Source organism: Dipodomys merriami, unplaced genomic scaffold (genome assembly GCF_024711535.1).
Source record: "Dipodomys merriami isolate MVZ:Mamm:240054 unplaced genomic scaffold, mDipMer1.0.p SCAF_16, whole genome shotgun sequence".
Classification (NCBI taxonomy): Eukaryota; Metazoa; Chordata; class Mammalia; order Rodentia; family Heteromyidae; genus Dipodomys; species Dipodomys merriami.
Genome location: NW_027202937.1, coordinates 16202836 through 16225555, shown reverse-complemented (window position 1 = coordinate 16225555; position 22720 = coordinate 16202836). Strand labels below are relative to the sequence as shown.

General features: G+C 40.8%; 1 protein-coding gene across 2 annotated transcripts in view; it reads right to left on the bottom strand.

Annotated features, from left to right (window-relative positions):
- The window catches only part of Dcdc2 (doublecortin domain containing 2), a 147290-nt gene extending 134499 nt beyond the window's left edge, over positions 1 to 12791 (bottom strand). For both annotated transcript variants that reach the window (XM_070024463.1, XM_070024464.1), the window contains exons 1-3: positions 12531 to 12791; positions 11478 to 11844; positions 8072 to 8126 (exon numbers count right to left, since the gene is read on the bottom strand). In XM_070024463.1, coding sequence (XP_069880564.1) covers positions 8072 to 8126; positions 11478 to 11770 — 348 coding nt within the window. In that variant the 5' untranslated portion in view covers positions 11771 to 11844; positions 12531 to 12791. The remainder of the gene's footprint in view (positions 1 to 8071; positions 8127 to 11477; positions 11845 to 12530) is intronic.
- Between the last annotated feature and the right edge of the window lie 9929 nt (positions 12792 to 22720).

Here is a 22720-nt window from a genome sequence, read left to right as displayed (position 1 = left end):
CTAAATTCGTCAACCTTCACTCTATACCTTTTCTTTCCCCACTCTGTACCCACAGTGAAGCCAATTAAATTATGAGCTGAGTCTAAACAAATCACCTTCTTCCTTGACTTAAAATTTTCTAGCATTATTTTCTCATTTCATTCCTTTCTAGGTAATTTAACAAAAAGCTCTGCCCAGAGTCCATCTACCACAATTACTTTGTGGTCATTTCTGATGGTACGTAATTGTTTTGTTTCATTTTGTTTTAAAATCTATATAGCTAGAACCTAGCCTATCTCCTGGTGTTCAGAGAGGCTTTTGATAATTATTCCTGAGAAAATGTGAAATGTACAAGCAGCATTACACATGAAGTTGGTCATGGTAGTAGTTAACATCTCCCCATTTCCTATACCACCCCCATCCCCTAATAGCCACTATTTTTACTCTCCTTTTTTTCAGTACCCGATTATTTTTAAAAAATTCAGGGCTTTGTGCTTGCTAGGCTGGTATTCTACCACTTGAGCCACATATCCAAGTCTATTTTTTGCTGGTTATTTTGGAGATAGAATCTAGCAAAGTTTTCTGGATAGGCTGGCCTCAAAACACAATCCTCCAGATCTCAGCAACTGAATAAACTAGGGAGTACAGGCATGAGCTACTGGTGCCTGACTCTACTCTATTTCTATGAGTTGAACATTCTTCAATTCCATTTATAAGTGAGTTCATGCCATTTAGCTGTTTGAGAAAAAGAAATTCTAGGGTTGGGCTGTAACCCAGTGGTAGAGTACTTGCTTAGAATGTGCGAGGTCCTGGACTCCATCCATAGAAACACATATATACAGAAATTTTATCATTTGTAACAACATGGACGAGCAGAATACCATAGGCAAATGAAATAAACCAGGCACAGAAAGACAATTATCTGATAGTTTAAAATAGACACAATAATTTAACTATCTCATAAGTACTTTTCTATGTTTCCCTAAAAGATCGATAATTACCTTCTTGTTTAGAACATCTCATTGCTATATCATCATCATCATTACCACCACCACCATAAATTAGCATATCTGCCAAATTCACCAATAGCATGTTTCCTAAAGTCATGTATAAATGCCAGAGAAGATGGAAGACATTTGCAACAAATGCTACTGGACAAACTAAAATCACTTCTTTTTCAGTTTTCTGATCATAATTGATAAGGGTTATTAGCATACATTTTTCATAAGATTCATATTTTGCAAGTTGACATAAATCTCTCATTTACTAACATATAGACACACAGCTCAATAGCAAAAAAAATTAAAAAGGTAAAACAAATACATATGGTAGAAAAATAAAATGTAGTCAGCTGTTCTTGAGTCAAAAAAAAATCTCTTTGTGAAGCTCTGGCAAGGTCTTACAGACTCTTAGGTTACTGTAGCCCCTAAGATGACCTGAGTTCTCATAAAAGAATGCTTCTTATTTATTAATTGTATTAGAGAGGTTGAAGGGGAGAAATAGGAGATAAAAGATTGGGAAGAGGCTTCAATCATGGTTGGATAAATTTAACATGAATGGATTCGCATTCTTCCATACACAGGAATTGACATAATCTGGAAATCTTTATTCAAGTTAGAGGAAAAAATATTTAGGAGTTTAGTTCTTCAACAGTTACCTCTTTGGGCCTCCTTGGGACCCCAGATTCTCAAGCTAAAGATATATCACTGGGTTAAACCACCCGACCCCCATGTCTTCCCACGGTGTGGTTAATGATTACACTCAGTTTAATGTCTAGAATCCCATTCCCAGACAAACCACTTTAAGTAGCAAGCTTTATAGTATGTTTCATTAGAGATTATGAACAATGATTAAGCTGAAGCATGAAGTCTTCATAACAATATTTAAAGTTGGAGGCTGTTCAACTGAGTGAACAACCTAAAGTACAACTCAGATTCCCACAAGCTTTGCAGACAAGGCAAAGTTTTATGGCTGTAACACATTCTTCCTTTCCCTTCTCCTCCCCATGGTAGTCTATCCTGTCAGAAAGAAATAAAGCTTATCCAAATTCCCCTAATAAAAATCCAAAGAGTACAAGGGGTGATGTTGATCAAGATGCATGGCACTCATAAACTGATTTGTTGAATGGTGACCTCCTTTGTTCCATTACTTAAGTACAAACATAATTTTTAAAAATCCAAAGCAAAGTTGGCATATTTGAGAGGATTCATTTGGATAGCATTCCAACAAGCAAACTTCCATTCTTTGGGAAGGCTTATATTGGAGTCTGACTTCAGATTTTTAATTTGCATATTTCTTTTTAAGACAGTGTATGGACTTGTATTCCTGGATAGGTCACTGGAGTAAGGTGAGCCTGATCTGCTCTCTCTTGCCTGTCCTTTTATTTATGACCAGTGACTTCTGCCAGACGATTAAAGGAGAATAAATAAAACTCCAAATAGATCTTTGATCTTTTTTAAAATATAAATGTGGGGAAGGGGTAAAAAAAATGTGACAGTATTAGGGCTTAAACTCAGGGCCTGAGGACTGTTCCTTAGCTTTTGCACTCAAGGCTGGCATCCTATCACTTGAGCCACAACTCTACTTCCAGCTTTTTGTTGGTTAATTGAAGATAAAAGCCTCACCGACTTTCCTGCCTGAGCTGCCTTCAAACTGGGATCCTCAGAGCTCAGCCTGCTGAGTAGCTAGAATTATAGGCATGAGGCTGCAACGACTTCAAAATTCTTTACTTCTGGGCATTAAAAATAAGGATCAGCAAGATTCAAGTAGATCAAATGAAATTCTACTCTGGTCTGTATTAGAAATCAAGAGGCACATGAAGGTTGGAGTAGAGCAGGAAAAAAAAAACAACAGTCACAAGGAAGCATGACCAAAGGCTAGAGTCTGAGTTGGATAAAGAATAAGGAATTTTTATCCCAGGTACTGGTCCCTCATACCTGTAATCCTACCTGCCCAGAAGGCTGAGATCTGAAGAACACAGTTCAAATCCAGCTTGGGCAAGAAAGTCCTTGACACTCTGATCTCCAATCAACCACCCAAAAACCAGAAGTAGAGTTGTGGCTTAAAGTGGTAAAGCACTAGCCCTGATCAAAAAAGCTCAGGGACCATGCCCAGGCCCTAAATTCAAGCCCCATGACTGACTATATATATATATATATATATATATATATATATATATATATATATATATATATATATATATATATATATATATATATATATGTATATATGTATATATATGTATATATATGTATATATATGTATATATACACATATATATGTATATATATATGTATATATACACATATATATGTATATATACATATATATATATATGGGAAAGGAAAGTCAAATGCCAAGTTTTGAGATGTTAATATTTCTACAAGAGCTACAAAACCTAGGTATTTCTACAAACCATTGATAAATGTCAACACACAGAGAAGACTGGCATTAGAAGAATATTTGTGTGGACATCAGTGAAATAACTTTCTCTCCCTGGGCTGATAGGAAACAAAACAGACACAAACTCCATGAGAACGGACAAGTCTTAAAATCAATCTACACTTTGGGAGCAGAAGCTCAGGAGATGTAAGATGGAGTGATCAATGGCACAGCTGCTGGCTTTGCAGGGCACTTTGGGTCTATCTATCTATCTGTCCTCCAGGCCTGACTCAGAACAAGGTTGCTTTGCTCTCTCTACCTTCCAAGGTTATTTTTTTCTCTTTCTGCCAAATCCAAGCTGTGAGTCTTTCACAGTTATGAGTCTCAAATATTCCCTTTTCATCAAATTATAGACAACCTTCTCAAAAGCTTACTCTTATATTTAACCCCATCTGCACTTCCCTAAGCATCTCTAACACAATTTTCATTTACCTGCCAAATAACACCATGTACTTTTTTGGGGGGGTTAGTTACTGGAAGAGGTCAAGTGCTTCCTATCTCTGTCCCCACGTTAGGGTCATAAAGGAAGAGGAGCAAGACTGGCTGTCAATTTAGTGTCTCTTCAATGATGAGCTTCATGATACAAAGAAAAAATCAAAAGCATGAATCATAGAAGAATTTTGAATGTCAAGGTGATAAGCACATTTGAGTTACCATGGCTGCAGTAGAAAGTAGGTACCATTCCCCAGACTCCCAACTCATAAATGATAAGAGCTCTGCAGTGTGCTCACATTATACCTTGCTCCCAACACAGTTACCAATATATAACAAGGGATCTGGAGCCAAACAGCCTGGTCCCTTCCCACATTTATGTGTGTGTGTGTGTGTGTGTGTGTGTGTGTGTGTGTGTGTGTGTGTGTGTGTGTGTGTGTGTGTGTGTGTTGTGTGTGTGTGTGTGTGTGTATAATGTACCAAGTTCCCTTACACAGTACAAGAAACTTTGCAGTCTAGGAAATTATTTAAGAATGTCATTATTTGGAAAACTCACTACATGGATGGGGTATGTGCTCAAGGATGAACAGAAGAGTTTGTAGCTCTAGGTCAAAGCAGAAGGAATCTGAATGCCCACAAAGGTCTTTGCAACAACACAATATGCCAGACACACTGAACCAAACAGCTTTAGCCACAAAACTGAATCTCATCCATCCCTTAGAAAGAGTACACATTCCTTCAGGTAAGAGATTGTGTATAGCACACTCAGGTTTGCTCACTCAGCCCTCTGCACTGTAGGTTATAAGCATTTGAGTCATGTGGCAAGCAAAGCAGATAAGATAGAAAAAATAAGAAGCAAGAAAGTAGAAATCACATGCAATTAAAGTGAGAGGGTGAGCCATGGTGCTATCTGGAGAAGGAATTATACATGTAGAATCTGAAGCACCCATTGCATGAAGACAAGGATTGAATAAGTAAAGGAGGAAGACTGGACCTGGTAAGTTGGCATCGAATATGGAAGCACAGAATAAGATCTGAAATTGGACTCTCTTTCTGGCTCCCTCTCTCCCCCACCCTCCTTCCTTCTTCCCTCCCCAATTTCCTCCTCCTGTCCAAAGTGCATGCCAATTAGCATCGTGGAAGAGATCCAGTCCTGCCACCAAGAAAGAGGAATGGGCCTTCTCAAAGATAAAGCTCATGGAACAGAAAAGCAATGACACATTTGAATGTCAAGATGACAAGTGCATCCTAGTTACTATGACCTGCCATTAGTAAGTGGGACCATTCTATCTAAATTATAAACTATCTACAAACAGTCTGAGTCTACCATGAACTTGGATGAGGGCCCTCTAGGAGAAGGTAAGAAATGCTAACTCCCAGTGCACTGGAGATTTCCAAGCTATGATGGCTAGGACTCAAAACCATGTATTTGGCAAAACCCAACAGAAATACAAATGGCTTTCTGCAGTTAAAAAAAAAGAATCTATTGGAAATAATTAGAATGAATATACTTGGAGCAATTAGGAAAACAGAATTGTATATTCTGGTATGGTGGGTTTGCTAATGTGATGGGATTACTGTAAGAATTCTGCATAATCAACAGCCAAAGTGATATTTCTATGGAAAAATTATTTTGAAATTTCCCTAGGGAGTCCAAAAGCTCCCACACTCCGTTTCTGGTGATGAAAGGAAAGGCTGGTGTTGTTCAAAGCAGAGTGAAGACCACAGTGGGGCTTTGGGGAGAAGGGTCTTGGGTTGAAGATCAAGACTAGAAGTGAAACCTAAGAGAAATGAATTCAAATGTCTGACTACCTTCAGAGTAAAGGTTGGGAGGAGAAAAGTGAAGAATCAGATTTGGGGGGTGGGAGGACACACTGCTGAACATGGTCAAGCAGTGTCTTTCCATCTCTGCCTAGCTCCTGTGCACTTCAAATTTCTTCTTTTCATCCCCACCTGGCCCTGTGGAGAAGAACTGAGAAGAAAAGAAAATACGCTACAAAAGAGCAGAAAGAAGGAAGGCCTAAAGGGACTTGCTAGTGAGAAATAAGGTAGAAGACGTACAGTATTCTATTTGGAGATGAGGAGTGGATTTTTCACATGTAAGATGGGCATTCATAAATCAGAATCGGTACATGTAGCTCATGCACTGGTCCAAAGTAAAAAGAAGATATAGGGCTGCCCAGAGAAGAAAAGCAGTTAGCAAGTTAAATTAACTAGTCTTTATAAATGCTGTTAAAGCTATATATATACTTATACATATCTATATCTATATCTATATCTATCTATCTCTCTCTCTCTCTCTCTCTCTCTCTCTCTCTCTCTCTCTATATATATATATATATATATATATATATATATATATATATATATATATATATATGCTGTTAAGGCAATGGTAGAGTACTTGCCTCACATGCATGAGGCCCTGGGTTTGATTTCTTAGCACCATATAAACAGAAAAGGCTGGAAGTGGCCCTGTGGCTCAAGTGGTAGAGCACTAGCCTTGAGCTGAAGAGCTGAGGGACAGTGCCCAGGCCCAGAGTTCAAACCCCATGACTGACAAGAAGAAAAAGAAGAAAGAAGGAGGAGGAGGAGGAGGAGGAGGAGGAGGAGGAGGAGGAGGAGGAGGAGGAGGAGGAGGAGGAGGAGGAGAAGGAGGAGGAGGAGGAGGAGGAGGAGGAGGAGGAGGAGGAGGAGGAGGAGGAAGAGGAGGAGGAGGAGGAGGAGGAAGGGGAAGAGGAGGAAGAGGAGAAGAAGGAGGAGAAGGGGAAAAAGAAGAAGGAGGAGGAGAAGGAGGAAAAGAGGTATTTTCAATCCAATCATTGTACACACCTGCTACACTTCACTAGGCCCAATGTTTTCACCAACAATACTGGAACCCAGAGCAAACATATTGTACTACAATGTTTTGTAATTCCCACATCTCTACTTCTATTATAGACATTCAGGTTCTGTCACCAAATTCATGCAAGATGGCCTGCTTCCAACAGGTGTGTACTCTTCAAACAGAACCGTTTCCAGAACTAATTCACCAATTTGCCCTTTATTCTTTTACTTGCTCCAGGTATTAACTGTAATGTATAAACAACCTGAAAAAATTAAACTCCTCTCTCCTCTACACTATAAAGCCTATCACTTTCATGGACAATCAATTTGATATATAATAGAAAAAGCAAAATGACAAAACAAAAATACCAGTTATTTTAAACAAGGGCTGGGAGTAGCACTTCTTTCTGTAAATTATTTGAGTAATGAATTTAACTCTTCATGCTCTTCAACTGTTGCACAATTAGAATTTGTTTCCTAGGTAATTTTTTCCCTACAGGGACCTAGTTGGTGTTGTTGAGCATAATCCGAATGTGAGAGGAAATGGTGAAAGTTAAGGAGAGTCTGGAGCTCAGGACTGTAACTGAGAAGAGTCTCTTTTTTCTTGGAGCTAACGGATGGGTTTTACACATATGAGATGTATGTTCACAAATCAAAGCTGCATACTATGCAGATAGACCTAAAAGAAAGAGGCAGGCGACGTGCATAGCAGAACTCCCAAGTAAATGGAAGCACCTGATTAAGAGTAGCAATCTGGGCTGGTGGACAAAGGCTCATCAGGGTCTAATTAACACTTTCACTGTCTCACTGAGACACTTGAGGCTGTTACTGGTTTTTAATTCATTTTTTTCTTCTATAAACCAAGGACTTAGTTACTAGATTCACACATGCATTTGCTGACTATGCTCAAACAAACTTTAATACAAGTGTTTTTCTGACATGGCAACATTTAATTGTTTTGAAATCCTCAGGGACAGTCACAGTCACCTTGATCTTGGTTGTTTCAAATACCAAGCTATCAAAAGCAAGTTAGGAGAAAGGATGGCATTTTGGTAAAGATTTTATCTAACAGTGCATACATTCTTCCTACCCTTGACAGGGAAAATTGCCTTTGGATTTAGTTGGAGAACAGGCAGCTTGAAAATGAGTAAAATAGAATATGCTCCATTTAATCCTGCATGTCTTAGAATACCTACTGCCTCTTTATTTATGACAATTAACCCAAAATAACCTCCATCTTTTCCTTAGAACCTATAAATTCATATATCCCATTATATGCATTTGAGAACCCTACTCTTATCATTAGAATGCCATACAAGTTTCTGATACACACCATAAGAAGTAGAAAAGGCACCTTTCTTTATCTGAGCTTTCAAAATAGAATTTGCATTACCTCTGTGTTAATAACTTCCATGGGTCTTTTCTTGATATCTCCTATATCCAGGTAACTGGAGGAAAAAACAAACAAATCATGAGGGTTACTGCTCTTCCAAGTTTCAAGTCAGTTATGTAAATTCCTTATCATGATTAAAAAAAAACTAAAGCAGGTCATAAAAAATACAAAGTCAACAGGTAGTAAGAACTGCATTAATTCAGCATCATCAACCACAGCTTATGCATGTCTACTGTAAACTTCAAAGGAATCAAGTCTTAAAAATACATACTTCTAAAAGGGAATCTTAATAGTTAATTAGTAACTATAGAAAGTATATTTCAATTTCTTCTGTGTGTGTGTGTGTGTGTGTGTGTGTGTGTGTGTGTTCCTTTATTAGGGCTCACACCCTACTATGGCTTTTTCACTCAAGTCTTGTACTGTACTATTTGAGCCACACCTCCAATTCTGGTTTTGCTCTTTAACTACAGATAAAAGTCTCCCAAACTTGCCTGCCTGGGCTGACTTTAAATCATTGTCCTCAGATCTCAGCCTCCTGAGTAGTTATGATTACAGGCATGAGACACCAGCGCCCAGCATATGAGCTTGATAAAGAATGCAAACTGTAAAGAAGCTTAGCAATTGGACTAATGGAAATACTGAAAGTATATGTTAAAGTAACACATAGGAAAGAATGGGGTATCGTTTTCCTGTAATGGTACAGAAAGGCTCAGCCGCCTGGGATGGTTGAGGAATTGGTTTAGCTTAAAGAGTAGATAAGTTCTGGAGACTCTTATTATATTAGTACTAGTTAAAGCAGTTATTAACTACTCATCGTTTACTAATTACTGTATAAGTACAACCCACCAAGTTGTCCAAAACAGTTTATATTGGAATTAACTACTGTAATGTTTTATTGTGGCTGATATTATTTGCTTTTTTGGAAAGAATACTTTAGTTAACTGATACCCCTGGAAAAGATATGTATTTCATTTGAATAAACAGTAGTTACATAATACAATGCAAACACTCTCTCTGTCTTTGCAATAATGGGTCTTTTGTGAATTTGCAAGAAGTATTTCTAGCAGAATTCCAAAATACACTGTCATGTACAAAAAAGTGATCTCAGAGCCGCAAGATTAATGAGGTAGAGTCAACCCCCACAAAGCACAGGGTAAGTTTGGGGATAATAGTCTCTAGCAATTGCTGCCAAAAAATAAAGTAATAACTTGAAGTATAAATGTGATTTGAAAAATATTAGCAAACTCTAAGCAAAAAATGATCCTACAAGCAGTTGATCATTTCCATTTGAGAAATGTATTGCTATCTTCCCAATTTAGGGTCTAAGCAAAAGACCAAATTACCCACAACATCTTTTAGACTCTCTTTTTTTCTGCTATGTTCTTCATTTGTTATACAAACTTACACTATTAGGACTCAAATATTCTTGGAGTAAAATTTTCTTGGCCTCTATTACTATAATCATAGATTCTGCTATTTGAACACATCTATAAAAAAATACTAGCCAGCATGGAAAACCAACCATGGACATTGTTATTTTAAATTCAGTTGGTGTGTGTGTGTGTGTGTGTGTGTGTGTGTGTGTGTGTGTGTGCGCGCGCGCGCATGTGCGTGCACGTGTGTATATATGTGTATACCAAAAGCAAAAATTACCACCTATGTTCCTTATATACATATAATGATTTGTTCTTTGTAGTTGGTTTGGTTTAGAACTGTATCTTTTTGTCTTATGAGTTGTGGTGCCACATAAACAAAACCAAACATGGATTACAGAAGCGAGCCCACAGTTTTCAACTCTATTTTCTGGTTCAGATTCTGAACTAGATTGGCATTCCCATTAAATTGCTTGATATGGGAGTTGTTCAATAAAAATATATAATAGACATATATATGCCTAACATTGCTATAACACTTTGTTATAAACACTTTGGTGTTTATAACCACATTCACATCTGTAATATTTACTTTTACAACAGCCCTGTGAGGTAGAAATGGTGTGCTCCTTTTCTTTCTTAAGAAACTGACTAAGTCCAACTATTGACCCAAGGGCTTCAATAATAAATAGGTAGCTAAGCCTCAAGTCTCCTATTTGAAGCTCTACATTTCATTTAGACTGAGTATCATTTAGCAATTTTCTATGAAAGTAGACCACTTCATAGAAGGGAGAAAATAAATTCAAATGTATCCTTCACACTAAGAATGCTTGTCACAGCAGAGCAGTGCACCTCAAATTCAACTTAAGTAAGCTTAGGCAAGAAGGGATCATTTTAGAGAAGCTGATGACATTTGGGAAAGTGTTGCAATATAGTTAGAAAGAAAATTTCACAAGCATGAATTATGGTAAAGATTTTTATTTTTTTTACTATCTTTGATTTCAAGATGATTTTTCTTTTTAAAAAGAGTCTTTAAATACTACAGAATATAGAATTACCATCTATTCCAGCACTTTCACTTTTGGATACATACCCAGGAGAAATGAAGAATGTAAACAAATGTTCATAGAAGCATTATTCATGGTAACCAAAAAGTGAAACAACTCCAATATTCATCACCTACTTAATGGATAAGCAAATGTGTCGTGTCCATGTCATCTGAAATGTTATTCAATACTTTAAAAAATGCCATATTGGTGTATGCTACCTATACCACAGCATAGATGAATCTTAATATATTTATGGTAGGAACACAAGACAGACAAATACTATTGCATAATAGTATACTATTGCATAATTACATTTATATGAACTGTCCGATGCAAGGAACATCTGGTATGAATGAGCCTCCTGGTAGCCTTCCTGGTAGGAACTGAGCAAAGTGAACCCCTCTTTGCATGCCTAACCATCAGGTTGTTGGAGACAGACCAGCAAACATATTTTAAGCCAATAAAATTTTTTTTCCAAACATTCTGAGAGTAGTATTAATGTAACCGAAGTTGGAAGGAGAATCATAGCAGTGGAATTGTTTTATTCTACCTGAAAGGTTGGAAGAATTAAGCAAAGGAGGGGGAGAAGCAGAGCCGTTTGCACTTGTGGAATTCATATAGCCTCCAATACTTGGAAGTAGTTACGAAGGAATCATTGAAACTAAACAGATCCGTTCCAAGAAAAAGTGGGAGAAAAAACAAACAGGAATTGCGGAAGTATCCATTTGGTCACTAACTTTGTCCAGGATTATTTTTTCTTCATCTGTTATTATACCTTTTGTTTTTGTTTTACACTTGGATATCTACTGCTACTCAAGCAAAATTCCTTCTTGGGTGAATTTCAACCCCTATCGCCCAACTGCGACTGGAACTTGGAGAAACACCACACCGGCAAGTCCCAACCCCTCCACCCACCCAGATGTGGATGGGATGGGGGGAGGGGGTCGTCCACATCCGCCTATCACACACCGCCGCAGGACTCACTTGAGTTTCTTGAAGGCTTCCGGGCCCCCAGCCACGTAGTTACCCCCACTCTCGATCTGGTCGAGCTTCCGAATGCGGTGACCGGTCCGCGGGGTGTAGATATTCCTGACCGCCCCAAAGGGCGCTTGGACCCCACCGGTCACCTCTTTCAGGAAGACATCGAAGCTGGACACCTTCTTCTCGTGGATGACCACGCGGCGCCCCGCAAAGAAAGGGTCCCCGTTGCGGTACACCAGCACGCTCTTCACCACGGGCTGAGACAGGTGGCTGGACCGGGCGCTGGTGCCGCTCATCTTCCCCGCGGGGCGACACCGCAGCGGGCGCTCCCCGCTGCCCCCGGAGGAACCCACCGCGAGGAAATCACCTCCTGAAAGCAATGCGGGGAGGGGAGCGGTCAGACCCACGAGGGATGGAGACGGGGCGCGGCCATCCACCCGGCGGACACCCTCGTAGGAGCTGCGGGACGCAAGTTCAAGTGTTTCACCGGGGCGTGCGCAGCCGGCCAATCAGCGCTCGCGGAGGCGCCGCGCACCTGCTTCTCCTGCAGCCGGCGGGGCGGCGGCGCGGGGCGGGGGACGGGGGGGGGGGGCTTTGAACTCCTGCCCCGAGCGAGGACGGGCGGGGGAGGGGTAGGGGTGGGCACCCGGACGAGCTCACACACACTCACACTCACAGATTCACTAACATGGAGAAACTCATGTTGGAGCAATCTATCTGGGTCACTTCAAACAGAGGGACTTTTCTCTCCTCGATCTCCTATTCGTTTCCCATTCCCCCCCCTTTCCCCGCCCCACCTTCACACTCACACATAAAGTAATTAAGATACTGGCTGAAGTGGTCTAGATTGTTCTTTGCGGGTCCGGCACCTCCCTAAGCAGCGGTGCGCGCTTTCGAGGGTCAGGTGGGCATCTCTCGACCACCGCGGGCAGTGAGCGGCGCGCAACTGAGTTCCCGGGAGGGAGGGAGAGAGGGGGCGGGCAGTGGGGGAGGGCCCCCCCACCGGGAGACACACCCGCCAGCGCCCGGGGAAGGGGGCCGGGGGTGGGTACCTACCCAAAGACGGCGATCGACTGCGGAGGGCTGGTGGGGGACGCGCGGCGCGGCGCTGCCCCGGGCGGGGCGGGGCGCAGGGTGGGGGAAGGGGGACGGTGCGGGGCGGGGGCCGTGCTGGGGTCCGACTGGGTAAACTCCACGACGAAGGCCGGCCTGGCGTCGCTAGGGCTGCTCCTGCCCGCTGCCGTTACCTCTGCGGGCCTGCCTCGACCCCGTGGGGGGAGAAGAGTGGTTGTTGGATTGTTGGTTGTTGTTGGTGGTTGTTTTTTTTTTTTCCTTTCCTCGCCGTTTCCATAGCTACAGCAGCCACGCGCGCGCAGAGAGCCAAGTCCATGAAGCAGGCCTGGGCGACGCCTGGCCACCTCTGGGCTTTCCTGGCGGCCTCTGACACAGGTGCACAAGGAGTTGAGGGGCTTGGGAGGGATGAAGCGTTATCCGTTATCCTGCGGCCTCTCCACTAAGGGATGCCGCGGTGTGCCAGGCCCGGGGCCCAGAGCCGCGCGCCCCTCTGGACAGGTGACATCCTAAGGCATTTTGAGCGTCTCCCAAGTGGATCTTTTGGCCGAAGATGGGAAGGTCTTTGCAAGAAAAGGATAGAAAAGCTTAGAACTCACAGCCCTAGAACTCACAGACATGCTGCTTGTGTAAATTACTACAACAGCCAAGTGCTGGTAGTTCACACCTTGTAATCCTAGCTACTCTGGAGGCTGAGATCTGAGGATCACTGTTCGATACCACCCCAGGGAAGAAAAGTCCCAGTGAGACCCTTATCTTTAATTAACCACTCAGAAGCCGGAAGTGGAGCTGTGGCTTAAAGTGGTAGAGTGCCTGCCTTGAGCAAAAGAGCTCAGGGATCAAGGACAATGTCCAGTCCCTGAGTTCAAGCCCCACAACCAACAAAAATAATTAGATCAGGAGGAAGAGTTTTGAGACTATTAAAAATTGTGCAGCTCTTCTCTGACTATGTTCCCTTACTAAGATTGTCAATGTCCAAATTTTTATAACCAAGTGTTCCTAACTCATCATATGGGGTTGGGGGGGGGGGAGTGACAATTAACGGAATACTCACATAACCGTGTACCAGGCTTGTTTATTCATTTTGCATAGATTGCCTAATTTAACATAATAATCTTTAGAGGCAAATGTACTGTTCGCAGATGGAGAAACTGCTCTGTGGAGACACCAAAGAAATTTACCTGATGTCAAACAAACTGATTTTAGCCCAATTCTGTCTTATTCCAGAACTTCCTCGCAACAGGAAATGTGAATGTGTGAGGTGTTGCACTCTGGAGCAGGAATATTTTGATTAAAGTCGTGGAATACGTTGATGTCTTCAGAGTTACCCAGTTTCCACAAGAAGGTCAAATCGGAGAGAATGCTACATAGAGAATGTAGAAGAGGGAAATTCTTTGAGCTAAATGTGGGAATTTAAGAGTTTAGAGTAGAAAAAGAAAACAGCTGTGCCTGTTTTGAGGACTTGGAAGGCATTCAACCAACGCCAATACTCTCAACAGCCTGAAGCTCCCTGCTGCTTGTACAGCCCAGTACAAAATGAAAATGTGTGACCCCTGGTTCAAAAATTAAGAATTTCAAGAAACCTATTTTATGCTACTCCTCTGATCAGGGGAAGCTTTTTTACGTATTATCTACTTTATAGATTTACCTATTGTAATTATACATCTAGCAATTACAATGTATTGTAAACCCTTATATAATTATATATTTCATTTTTTTGTAATTAGTTGTGATGTGTATAAATTCCCTAAGGGAAAAGCTGCTGTCTATTTTATTTATCAACCTCTTACCAGTCCCAATATGGCTGGTACCAAATAAATATTTCATGAATGAGACATATTGGGAAATATATTGTTTGAAAATTAAGGGGAAAGAACTGTAAAATGCTTCTCTGAAAATATAAAGGTTCTTGATGATTGAGAATCTACAACCAATTGCTTAGGTTTGGACAGAAGTTACCCAGCTGTAGGCAAAGGAAATGCTACACAGGATGCTAAATTCTCTTACCAAGTGTAAGAGAAGTTTTGAGAATAGATTTTGTTTTTGGTTTTGTCTGTTTCCGAAGCTGGGTATCAAACATAGGACCTCTCTCATGCGAAGCAAGTGTTCCAGCCCAGAGTTCATCCCCAGTCCAGAGGTATGATTTTCTTATCCTGCTACTTTTCTCTTAAAGAATCTTACCTTTGTAATTGGTTTTCACATCTTGGTCTCTGAAACAGCAAGAACTTTGGTTTCCTGAGACTCAATTTCTGCTGGATATACAATATCCAGTAATGACTTTCTGATAGGCTTTTAGTTTTCCTCGGTTGGACTTGATAATGACTAAAGTCTTCATAGCCATACACTAGGTTGCCTAATCCACTCAGCTGCCTTCAAAGTTCCTAATAGGCTAGAGTGTGTAGTTCAGTGGCAGAGCACTTCTGCAGCATGCACAGGATTTGAGTTTGATCCCACGCACTACCAAATAAATAAACAAGGCTTCATAGCAGCTGTAAGAACCATCCTTATTTAGTACATAACCAAGTCTACAACCAACTCAAGTAGATTCTTCTTGTGTATCCTGCCTTACATCTGTCTCTTCCCATTCTTGTTGCCCTTACATTGGTTTCGAGCATATTACAAAGCGCTTATTTTTTAAATTACCATATAACTAAGGAGTTAAGAATAATCTTTAAGGGGCTGGGAAGATGGCTCAGTGGTAGAGCGCTTGCCTTGCATGCCTGAGGCCCTGGGTTCGATTCCTCAGCACCACATAAAGCAAAATGAAAAAAGCCGGAAGTGGCGCTGTGGCTCAAGTGGTAGAGCACTAGCCTTGAGCTGAAGAGCTGATTGACAGCGCCCAGGCCCAGAGTTCAGGCCCCACAACCGGACCCAAAAAAAAAAAAAAAAAAAGAATAATCTTTAAAGTCATTTGCTACTATTTATTCCCACTTAATTGTGTCATGAGTAACCATTATCTCCTAAAACAAGAAACACTGAACCTGTTTTACAAAAAGTCATAAATTTCTGAAAAAATAAAACATGAAATCCTAAAGAAGTTGTAGCTATTTATCTTTAAACTCTACGTAAATGGAATGTTACATCTCTCTAAGTTACTATTTCCTTTCTCTGAAAGAAAAAAGAAAAGAACACATGCAGTGTCATGTTGAGAGACATGACATCAGCGAAAAGCTTTGCGGTTCCCTGGAGTGTGACTTGCAAGCCCAGCATTGAAAGGGCAAGTTTAGAGGCAAGGTTAAAGAAAGCTGAGAGAAGGCACACAGAGAACTTTTATCTTCTCTTCACTATAGAAAATATTGTTCTTCCAGGCTCTTCCAGCACTGAATATAATGGTAAAAGTACATGTTTAGTAATTGTGTATTAGATAAATAAACAGCACCGTTCACCACAGAGTGAAAGATGGTACAGGCATGAAGGAAGTAGAAGAATGTACTTTGAGGACTGATGCAGCCACTGTGATGTGCCTGTATTTTATCCTTGCTGTAATGACTATGTGTTTCTAGATGGTTTCTACTCTTCTTGATCCTTTAAAGATAGGGTTGGTAAACCTCCACTCCCAAATATATGGTGAAATCAATATTTTGGGTCATTGTCTTTTTTTTCCCCCATCCTAGGGCTTGAACTCAGAGCCTGGATACTGTCCCTGAGTTAGTTTTTTTCTTGGGAGGGGGGTGTTTGTTTTGTTGTTTTTGTTTTTGTTTTGTTTTGTGTGCTCAAGGCTAGCATTCTACCACTTGAGCCACAGCTTTGCTTCTGAATTTTGGGGGGGGGGTGGTTAATTAGAGATAAAAGTCTCAGACTTGCCTGCCCAGGCTGGCTTTATAACACAATCCCCAGATCTCAGTCTCCTGAGTAGCTAGGATTACAGGTGCAAGCCACCAGCACCTGGCTCAGTTTCCTTTTAAATCATACAAAATGTTTGATTAAAAAAAAAAACTAGAACTTTTTGAATGCATTGCCTACTTGACAAAAGTGGAAAGAATTCAGAAAACTTGAAAACCAAGAGAAAACAGACACCCTGGGAAGGGAAAATGCACTGAAATCAGCTTTAACCCTACTTAGACCTGCTCGTGCTTTGGTACACTGAAAAGTTGTTAGGTGGTTGCCCAAGGAGAAAAGTATAAGAGATGAGTTTAAGGCCTCCCAAGGTGGAGAGTCCAAGAGGGCACCCCCATGCAAATGTGCAACCTTTAAGACCTAGACTAGGAGTGTAATACTGAGCAAGAAATTAACCTTCTTCACAGAACATTTCTACTGCAAAGAAGAGATTTCTTCTTCCATTTGTGCTAAAGGCAAAGATGGATAGGGACGATTATAGAAAGTCACCTAACTAATAATCACAACAGCTGACCCCAGTAGCAATACACTCATTAACTCTATCTCTATAATATTACAAAAATGAGACAAAAGGAAAAGGCTCACAGATGGCTGACAAGTCAACACAATCCTACCTGAAGAACACAGCTTTTACTTGGTCTACAAACAATTTCCACAGATTATTTCTAAGAAACACAAATTCACAGTCAAAAATACATCAACCTCAAAAATAATCTATGAGTTGCCCTGAAGAAATAACAGACAAGAACTAGACCTATAAAAATTCCAAATAGGGGGCTGGGAAGGTGACTCAGTGGTAGAGCGCATGCCTTGCATGCCAGATGCCCTGGGTTCGATTCCTCAGCACCACATAAGCAAAAAGAAAAAAGCCGGAAGTGGCACTGTGGCTCAGGTGGTAGAGCACTAGCCTTGAGCTGAAGAGCTGAGGGATAGCGCCCAGGCCCAGAGTTCAGGCCCCATGACCAGACCCCAAAAAAAAAAAAATTCCAAATACTGGAATGATCAGAGACTGGATTTTAAAATAATTAGTATATCTGAAGAAATAAAATAGTTGAAAACAAGAGAAAGGAACAAGAAACCAAAATAACTAAGTTGGGTTAAAAAAAATAAAGTAAAGGCTGGGAAGGTAGCTCATTGGTAGAGTACCTGCCTTGCATGCATGAGACCCTGGGTTTGATTCCTCAGCACCACATAAGCAAAAAGAAAAAAGCCGGAAGTGGTACTGTGGCTCCAGTGGTAGAGCGCTAGCCTTGAGCTGAAGAGCTGAGGGACAGCGCCCAGGCCCAGAGTACAAGTCCCATGACCAACCAAATAATAATAATAATAATAGTAATAATAAAGTAAGATATCTAGAAATGAAATGTATAAGTAAAACTTGAAGCTCAAGGAAGTTACTAATTTTTAGTTAGTCACATCCAAAGAGAGAATTGTTGAAATGGAAGCATATACTCAGAGAATGTCCAGAGGATAGTATTGAGATGAATAAATAAATAACAAACAGGAAATGAAAAGGTTGGAGAATAAAGTAAAACTATTTGTCATATATCTAATCAAAAAGACAATAGTCTTTCTCTTTTCCTCTTCTCCTCTACTCTCTAACTTTGTATTTTTTTTCTCCTATTCCTTCCTGTGTCTCACCAGTGGGAAAATTTCCACATAAAAGCTGCTCCATAGGGCCTACAAGGAACATGACAGAGCCCCAGCCATCCTGTAGAAAATGGGTGGAGGTTCAATGAATAGGGGCCCAGAGGGAATTTGATGTAAGCTTCTGTTGCCTATGCCAGAAGGGAACTGACTGGAGAATGGCTTATGATCTGAACAAGAGCAGACCTAAAATTTAGTCTCTGTACTTACCCTAGGGGTGGGAGCTCCAGCTCTCACCAGGGCTGAGATGCCAAATAATGGAACAAGAAAACGGTGAGACAAAGGACACAGGGCAAACCAATGCAACAGTGATATTCACAAGGCAACATGTTGGAAATGAACTTTACAGGGAGGGAGGGGACACTGGGGTGGAGGGAGGGAGGGAGTAACAGTGTTTGCCAAGAAATATACTCACTACCTTATGTATGTAACTGTAACCCATCTGTACATCACCTTGACAATAAAACTAAATTAAAATAGAGAAAATGAAGTAAAGACATCATCTGCAGTCTTTCAGAATCATTGACCAGTATAAATCCTCATGTTCTGAAAATCAAGCAAGTCCACTAGAGCTATCATAGTGAATACAATGCACACAAAGACATATACACAACACACACACACACACACACACACACACACACACACACACACACACACACACACAGCTATCAGGGAAAGACAAATTGCCTGCAAAGGGAAGAGCACTGAAAACAAAAACTGATTTCTCTAAAACAAAATGGGAAACTAGAAAACAATGGAATAATATTTTCAATGAGTTGAGAAAGTAATTGTTGACACAGAATTCACACACAACAAAATTAAGCTTTCAATATTTGATGTGACTTGAGACTATTTACTACAAGTAAAAGTCCACCAAAGGAAATTTTAAGACCCTTCCATACCCATGTTGAAATGCCTAGGGTAACTTTAATAGACATGTTGATTATAACTTCCAAGCCCACAGATGAATAAAAGTGAAAGGAGAGAAAAGGAAGAATATTAATCCAAGAAAAGGAAATATTTTTGCAATATCATGGCATATAGAAAGCACAAATATATATGACAAAAAATGCATCTTTTAGGCCAATAATCATAATACAAGAGAATGGATTAAATGTATCAAGTAAAAGAGATAGACTGTCATACAGAGGGAAACTCAAGCTCTATAGTTTTATAATATTTTTTAAAAAGAGAAGAATAACAAAAATAATGATCTTTTGGTGAGGCTGTGGAGAAATCAGAACACTCATATATTACTGGTAGGAATATAAAATGCTACATCCTCTTTGAAAAACAGCTCACAGTTTCTCACAAAGTTACAGTTTCATATGATACTGCAATTCTATTCTTAATCATACACCCAAGAATATGTAAAACTATATGCTCACAAACAAAACTAATAACATTGAGCATATATGATTTATGAATGTTCATATTAAAATAGCCAAAGAAAGGACATAATCCAAATATCCATCCACTAATGAATGATTACATAATAAAATGTGATGTACCTGTTGCAGGGGATATATTCTGCCATGAAGAATAAACTATAAGCTTGGCACAAGTGGCTCATGCTTATAATCCTAGCTACTCAGGAAGCTGAAATATGAAGGTTTTGTTTCAAAGCCAGTCCAGGTAAACAAATCTATAAAGACTGTTGTCACCAATTAACCAGCGAAATACTGAAACTGGAGATGTGACTCACATGGTAACACCAGCCTTAAGCAAAAACAAAAACTCAGGAAGAGTGCAAGGCTCAGAGTTCAAGCCTTTGTAATACAGGGTGGAGGACAACTATTTGACACCTGTAAATGGAGAGAAATAAAAACTTTTAACAGCAACAACTCTTAACAATGATTTCAAATATGAACAAATAGGTACTTAATAAAAGGAAACAAATGGAAATGGTGCTGTGGCTCAAATGGGAGAGCGCTAGCCTTGAGCAAAAGAAGCTCAGGGACAGTGCCAGGCCCAGATTTCAAGCCCCAGGACTGGCACTAAAAAAAAGAAAGAAAAGAATAGGATAGAATAGAAAAAGAAAGGAAACAAGTGATCAAGAAACATATGGAAAGGTGCTTCACTTCATTAGAAATCAAAGAACCTCTGGGCTCCAGTGGCTCATGCCTGTAATCCTAGCTACTCAGGAAGCTGTGACCTGGAGAGACAAGTTTTTAAGCCAGCCCAAGCAGAAAAGTCTGGGAGACTCCAGCTTCATTTAATTAGTATTAGAACACCAGCTGTGAGCAAGCAAAATGAGCAAGAGCTCAAGGCCTTGAATTTGAGCCCCAGTAAATAGCACAAATAAAGACAGACAGACAGACAGACAGACAGACAGGCAGGCAGGCAGGCAGGCAGGCAGGCAGGCAGACAGACAGACAGACAGACAGATAGATAGGTAGATAGATAGCTGGATGAAACCAGGTGATTTTTATCTAGAACTTTCAAGATTTTGCCACAATAAATGATGTGGCATCTCCTACAAAGATAAAATTTTAAATTAAAGAACAGAATTATGGCATCTGCAGCAAAATGGATGAAACTGGAGATCATCATATTAATGGAAGTGAGCCAAGTTCAGAAAGGGCAGCGTTTGTGCATTTTTTCTTATATGCAGAATCTAGAACAAAAAGAAAGGACAGAAAAAAGGAAGGAAAGAAGGAAGGAAGGAAGGAAGGAAGGAAGGAAGGAAAGAAAGAAAGAAAGAAAGAAAGAAAGAAAGAAAGAAAGAAAGAAAGAAAGAAAGAAAGAAAGAAAGAAAGAAAGAAAGAAGGAAGGAAGAAGGGAAGGAAGGAAGGAAGGAAGGAAGGAAGGAAGGAAGGAAGGAAGGAAGGAAGGAAGGAAGGAAGGAAGGAAGGAAGGAAGGAAGGAAGGAAAGAGAAAGAAAGAAAGGGCTGGGAAGGTGGCTCAGTGGTAGAGCGCTTGCCTTGCATGCATGAGGCCCTGGGTTTGATTCCTCAGCACCACATAAGCAGAAAAAAAAAAGCTGGCAGTGGCGCTGTGGTTCAAGTGGTAGAATGCCAGCCTTGAGCTGAAGAGCTGAGGGACAGCACCCAGGCCCAGAGTTCAGGCCCCACGACCAGACCCAAAAAAGAAAGAAAGAAAGAGTCCTGATTCCTTTCCCTTTTCTTTCCTTATATTGGGCCTAATTTTCTGAAATTTTTTTCAATACTAGACATTGCTATTTGTTCAGTCATACTACTCTATTTCTATCATGTGAAAAGAATCTTACTTCCATCAAGAATAGTTTCTACTGCCAGGCACTAGGATTTCACACCTGTTACCCTAGGTACTCACCAAGCTGAGGTTGGTAGGATAGGCCAGCCTGAGCAAAAATTCATGAGACCCCCACCCCCAACCTAGAAAATTAAACCTGGGAACAGTGGTACACACTTGTCATTTCAGCTATGTGAGAAGCATAAATAGTAGGATCTCAGTCCAGGTTAGCTTGGGCAAAAATATGACACTCTGAAAAGTAACTAAAGTGATAAGGACTCAAATGTAGATGTCTACCATTTGGGCCACAAATATGTCTCAAGTGTAGAAAGCTTGTCTAGCAAACATAAGGCTCTAAATTCAAACTCTAGTATGAGATGGGGGTAAGGATGGAGGGAGAGAAGAAGGAAGGGAGAGAATACAAGAAAAACAATATGGAAAAACAAGTATGAGAGAAAAGGTAAAGGCAAACAGTGGTCTCTGCCCTAGGCCTGCTTGGGAGACAGGAGGCCTGTGGCTCTGAGAAGCCTGTTATTGTGGTTAAAGAAAATGACACTTAGATGGCAGAACTCCGCTGCCCCTCCCCCCCCATGTCAAAATCCTTAGCTGCTTAAAAGTACCCCCAGCTTGTGGTGATCAATGTTCCCTCTGAGAAGTGAGAGGGACCCCAGACCTCATGGGGCAATCTGAGCTAACATGTCTGTTAGCCACCTTGGGGAATCCAGCCTTCACACTCCTATCAGATGCTCCATGGTATAGAGAGTACATAGAGAAGTTCTGTGGATCCTGGAGTTCCCTGAGGATGGGGGGATGTGGACTTCCCACTGCTCTGTCCTTGGAGGAGCTTCTGCACCTGGGCTGGGTATTCCCTGAAGCTCCCCTCCCTGTGGAGTAGGAGTTAGAAACCCTGAAAAACATATGCCCAGAGGCCCCATTAGAGAACATGGTGACTTGGGGATGCAACTGTGCCCCAAGATGGATCAGGGGAAGATCCCTATAGCTTGACAGCCTGATGATGGAGCCATTTACATGGTGTCTTACTCAGGATGGGCTCCAATGTGACACCTTGGTGAATGAAACAAGCCCTCAGTAGTGGGTTCTGTGTAAAGTCCTACTTTGTAAATCTTCAGTAAAAGCTCTCAGAGGTAGATTGTACATAGAGTATAAATTCTGTTGTTTTCTCTGCAGGGAAGGTTCAAATGCCAGGGTTTTATATCACTGAATGTTTCTTCTCACTCATCTCACCTGAATATTTGTTTACCTCATCAGCAAGGCTAAATGTGTCACACTATGCAACACCAAAGGTTCAAATGCCAGGGTTTTATATCACTGAATGTTTCTTCTCACTCATCTCACCTGAATATTTGTTTACCTCATCAGAAAGGCTAAATGTGTCACACTATGCAACACCTTAGTCACTTGTGCAACACCTTGCACAATACACTGTTGTAGGTCCCAGTCATGGCATTTGTCACTCC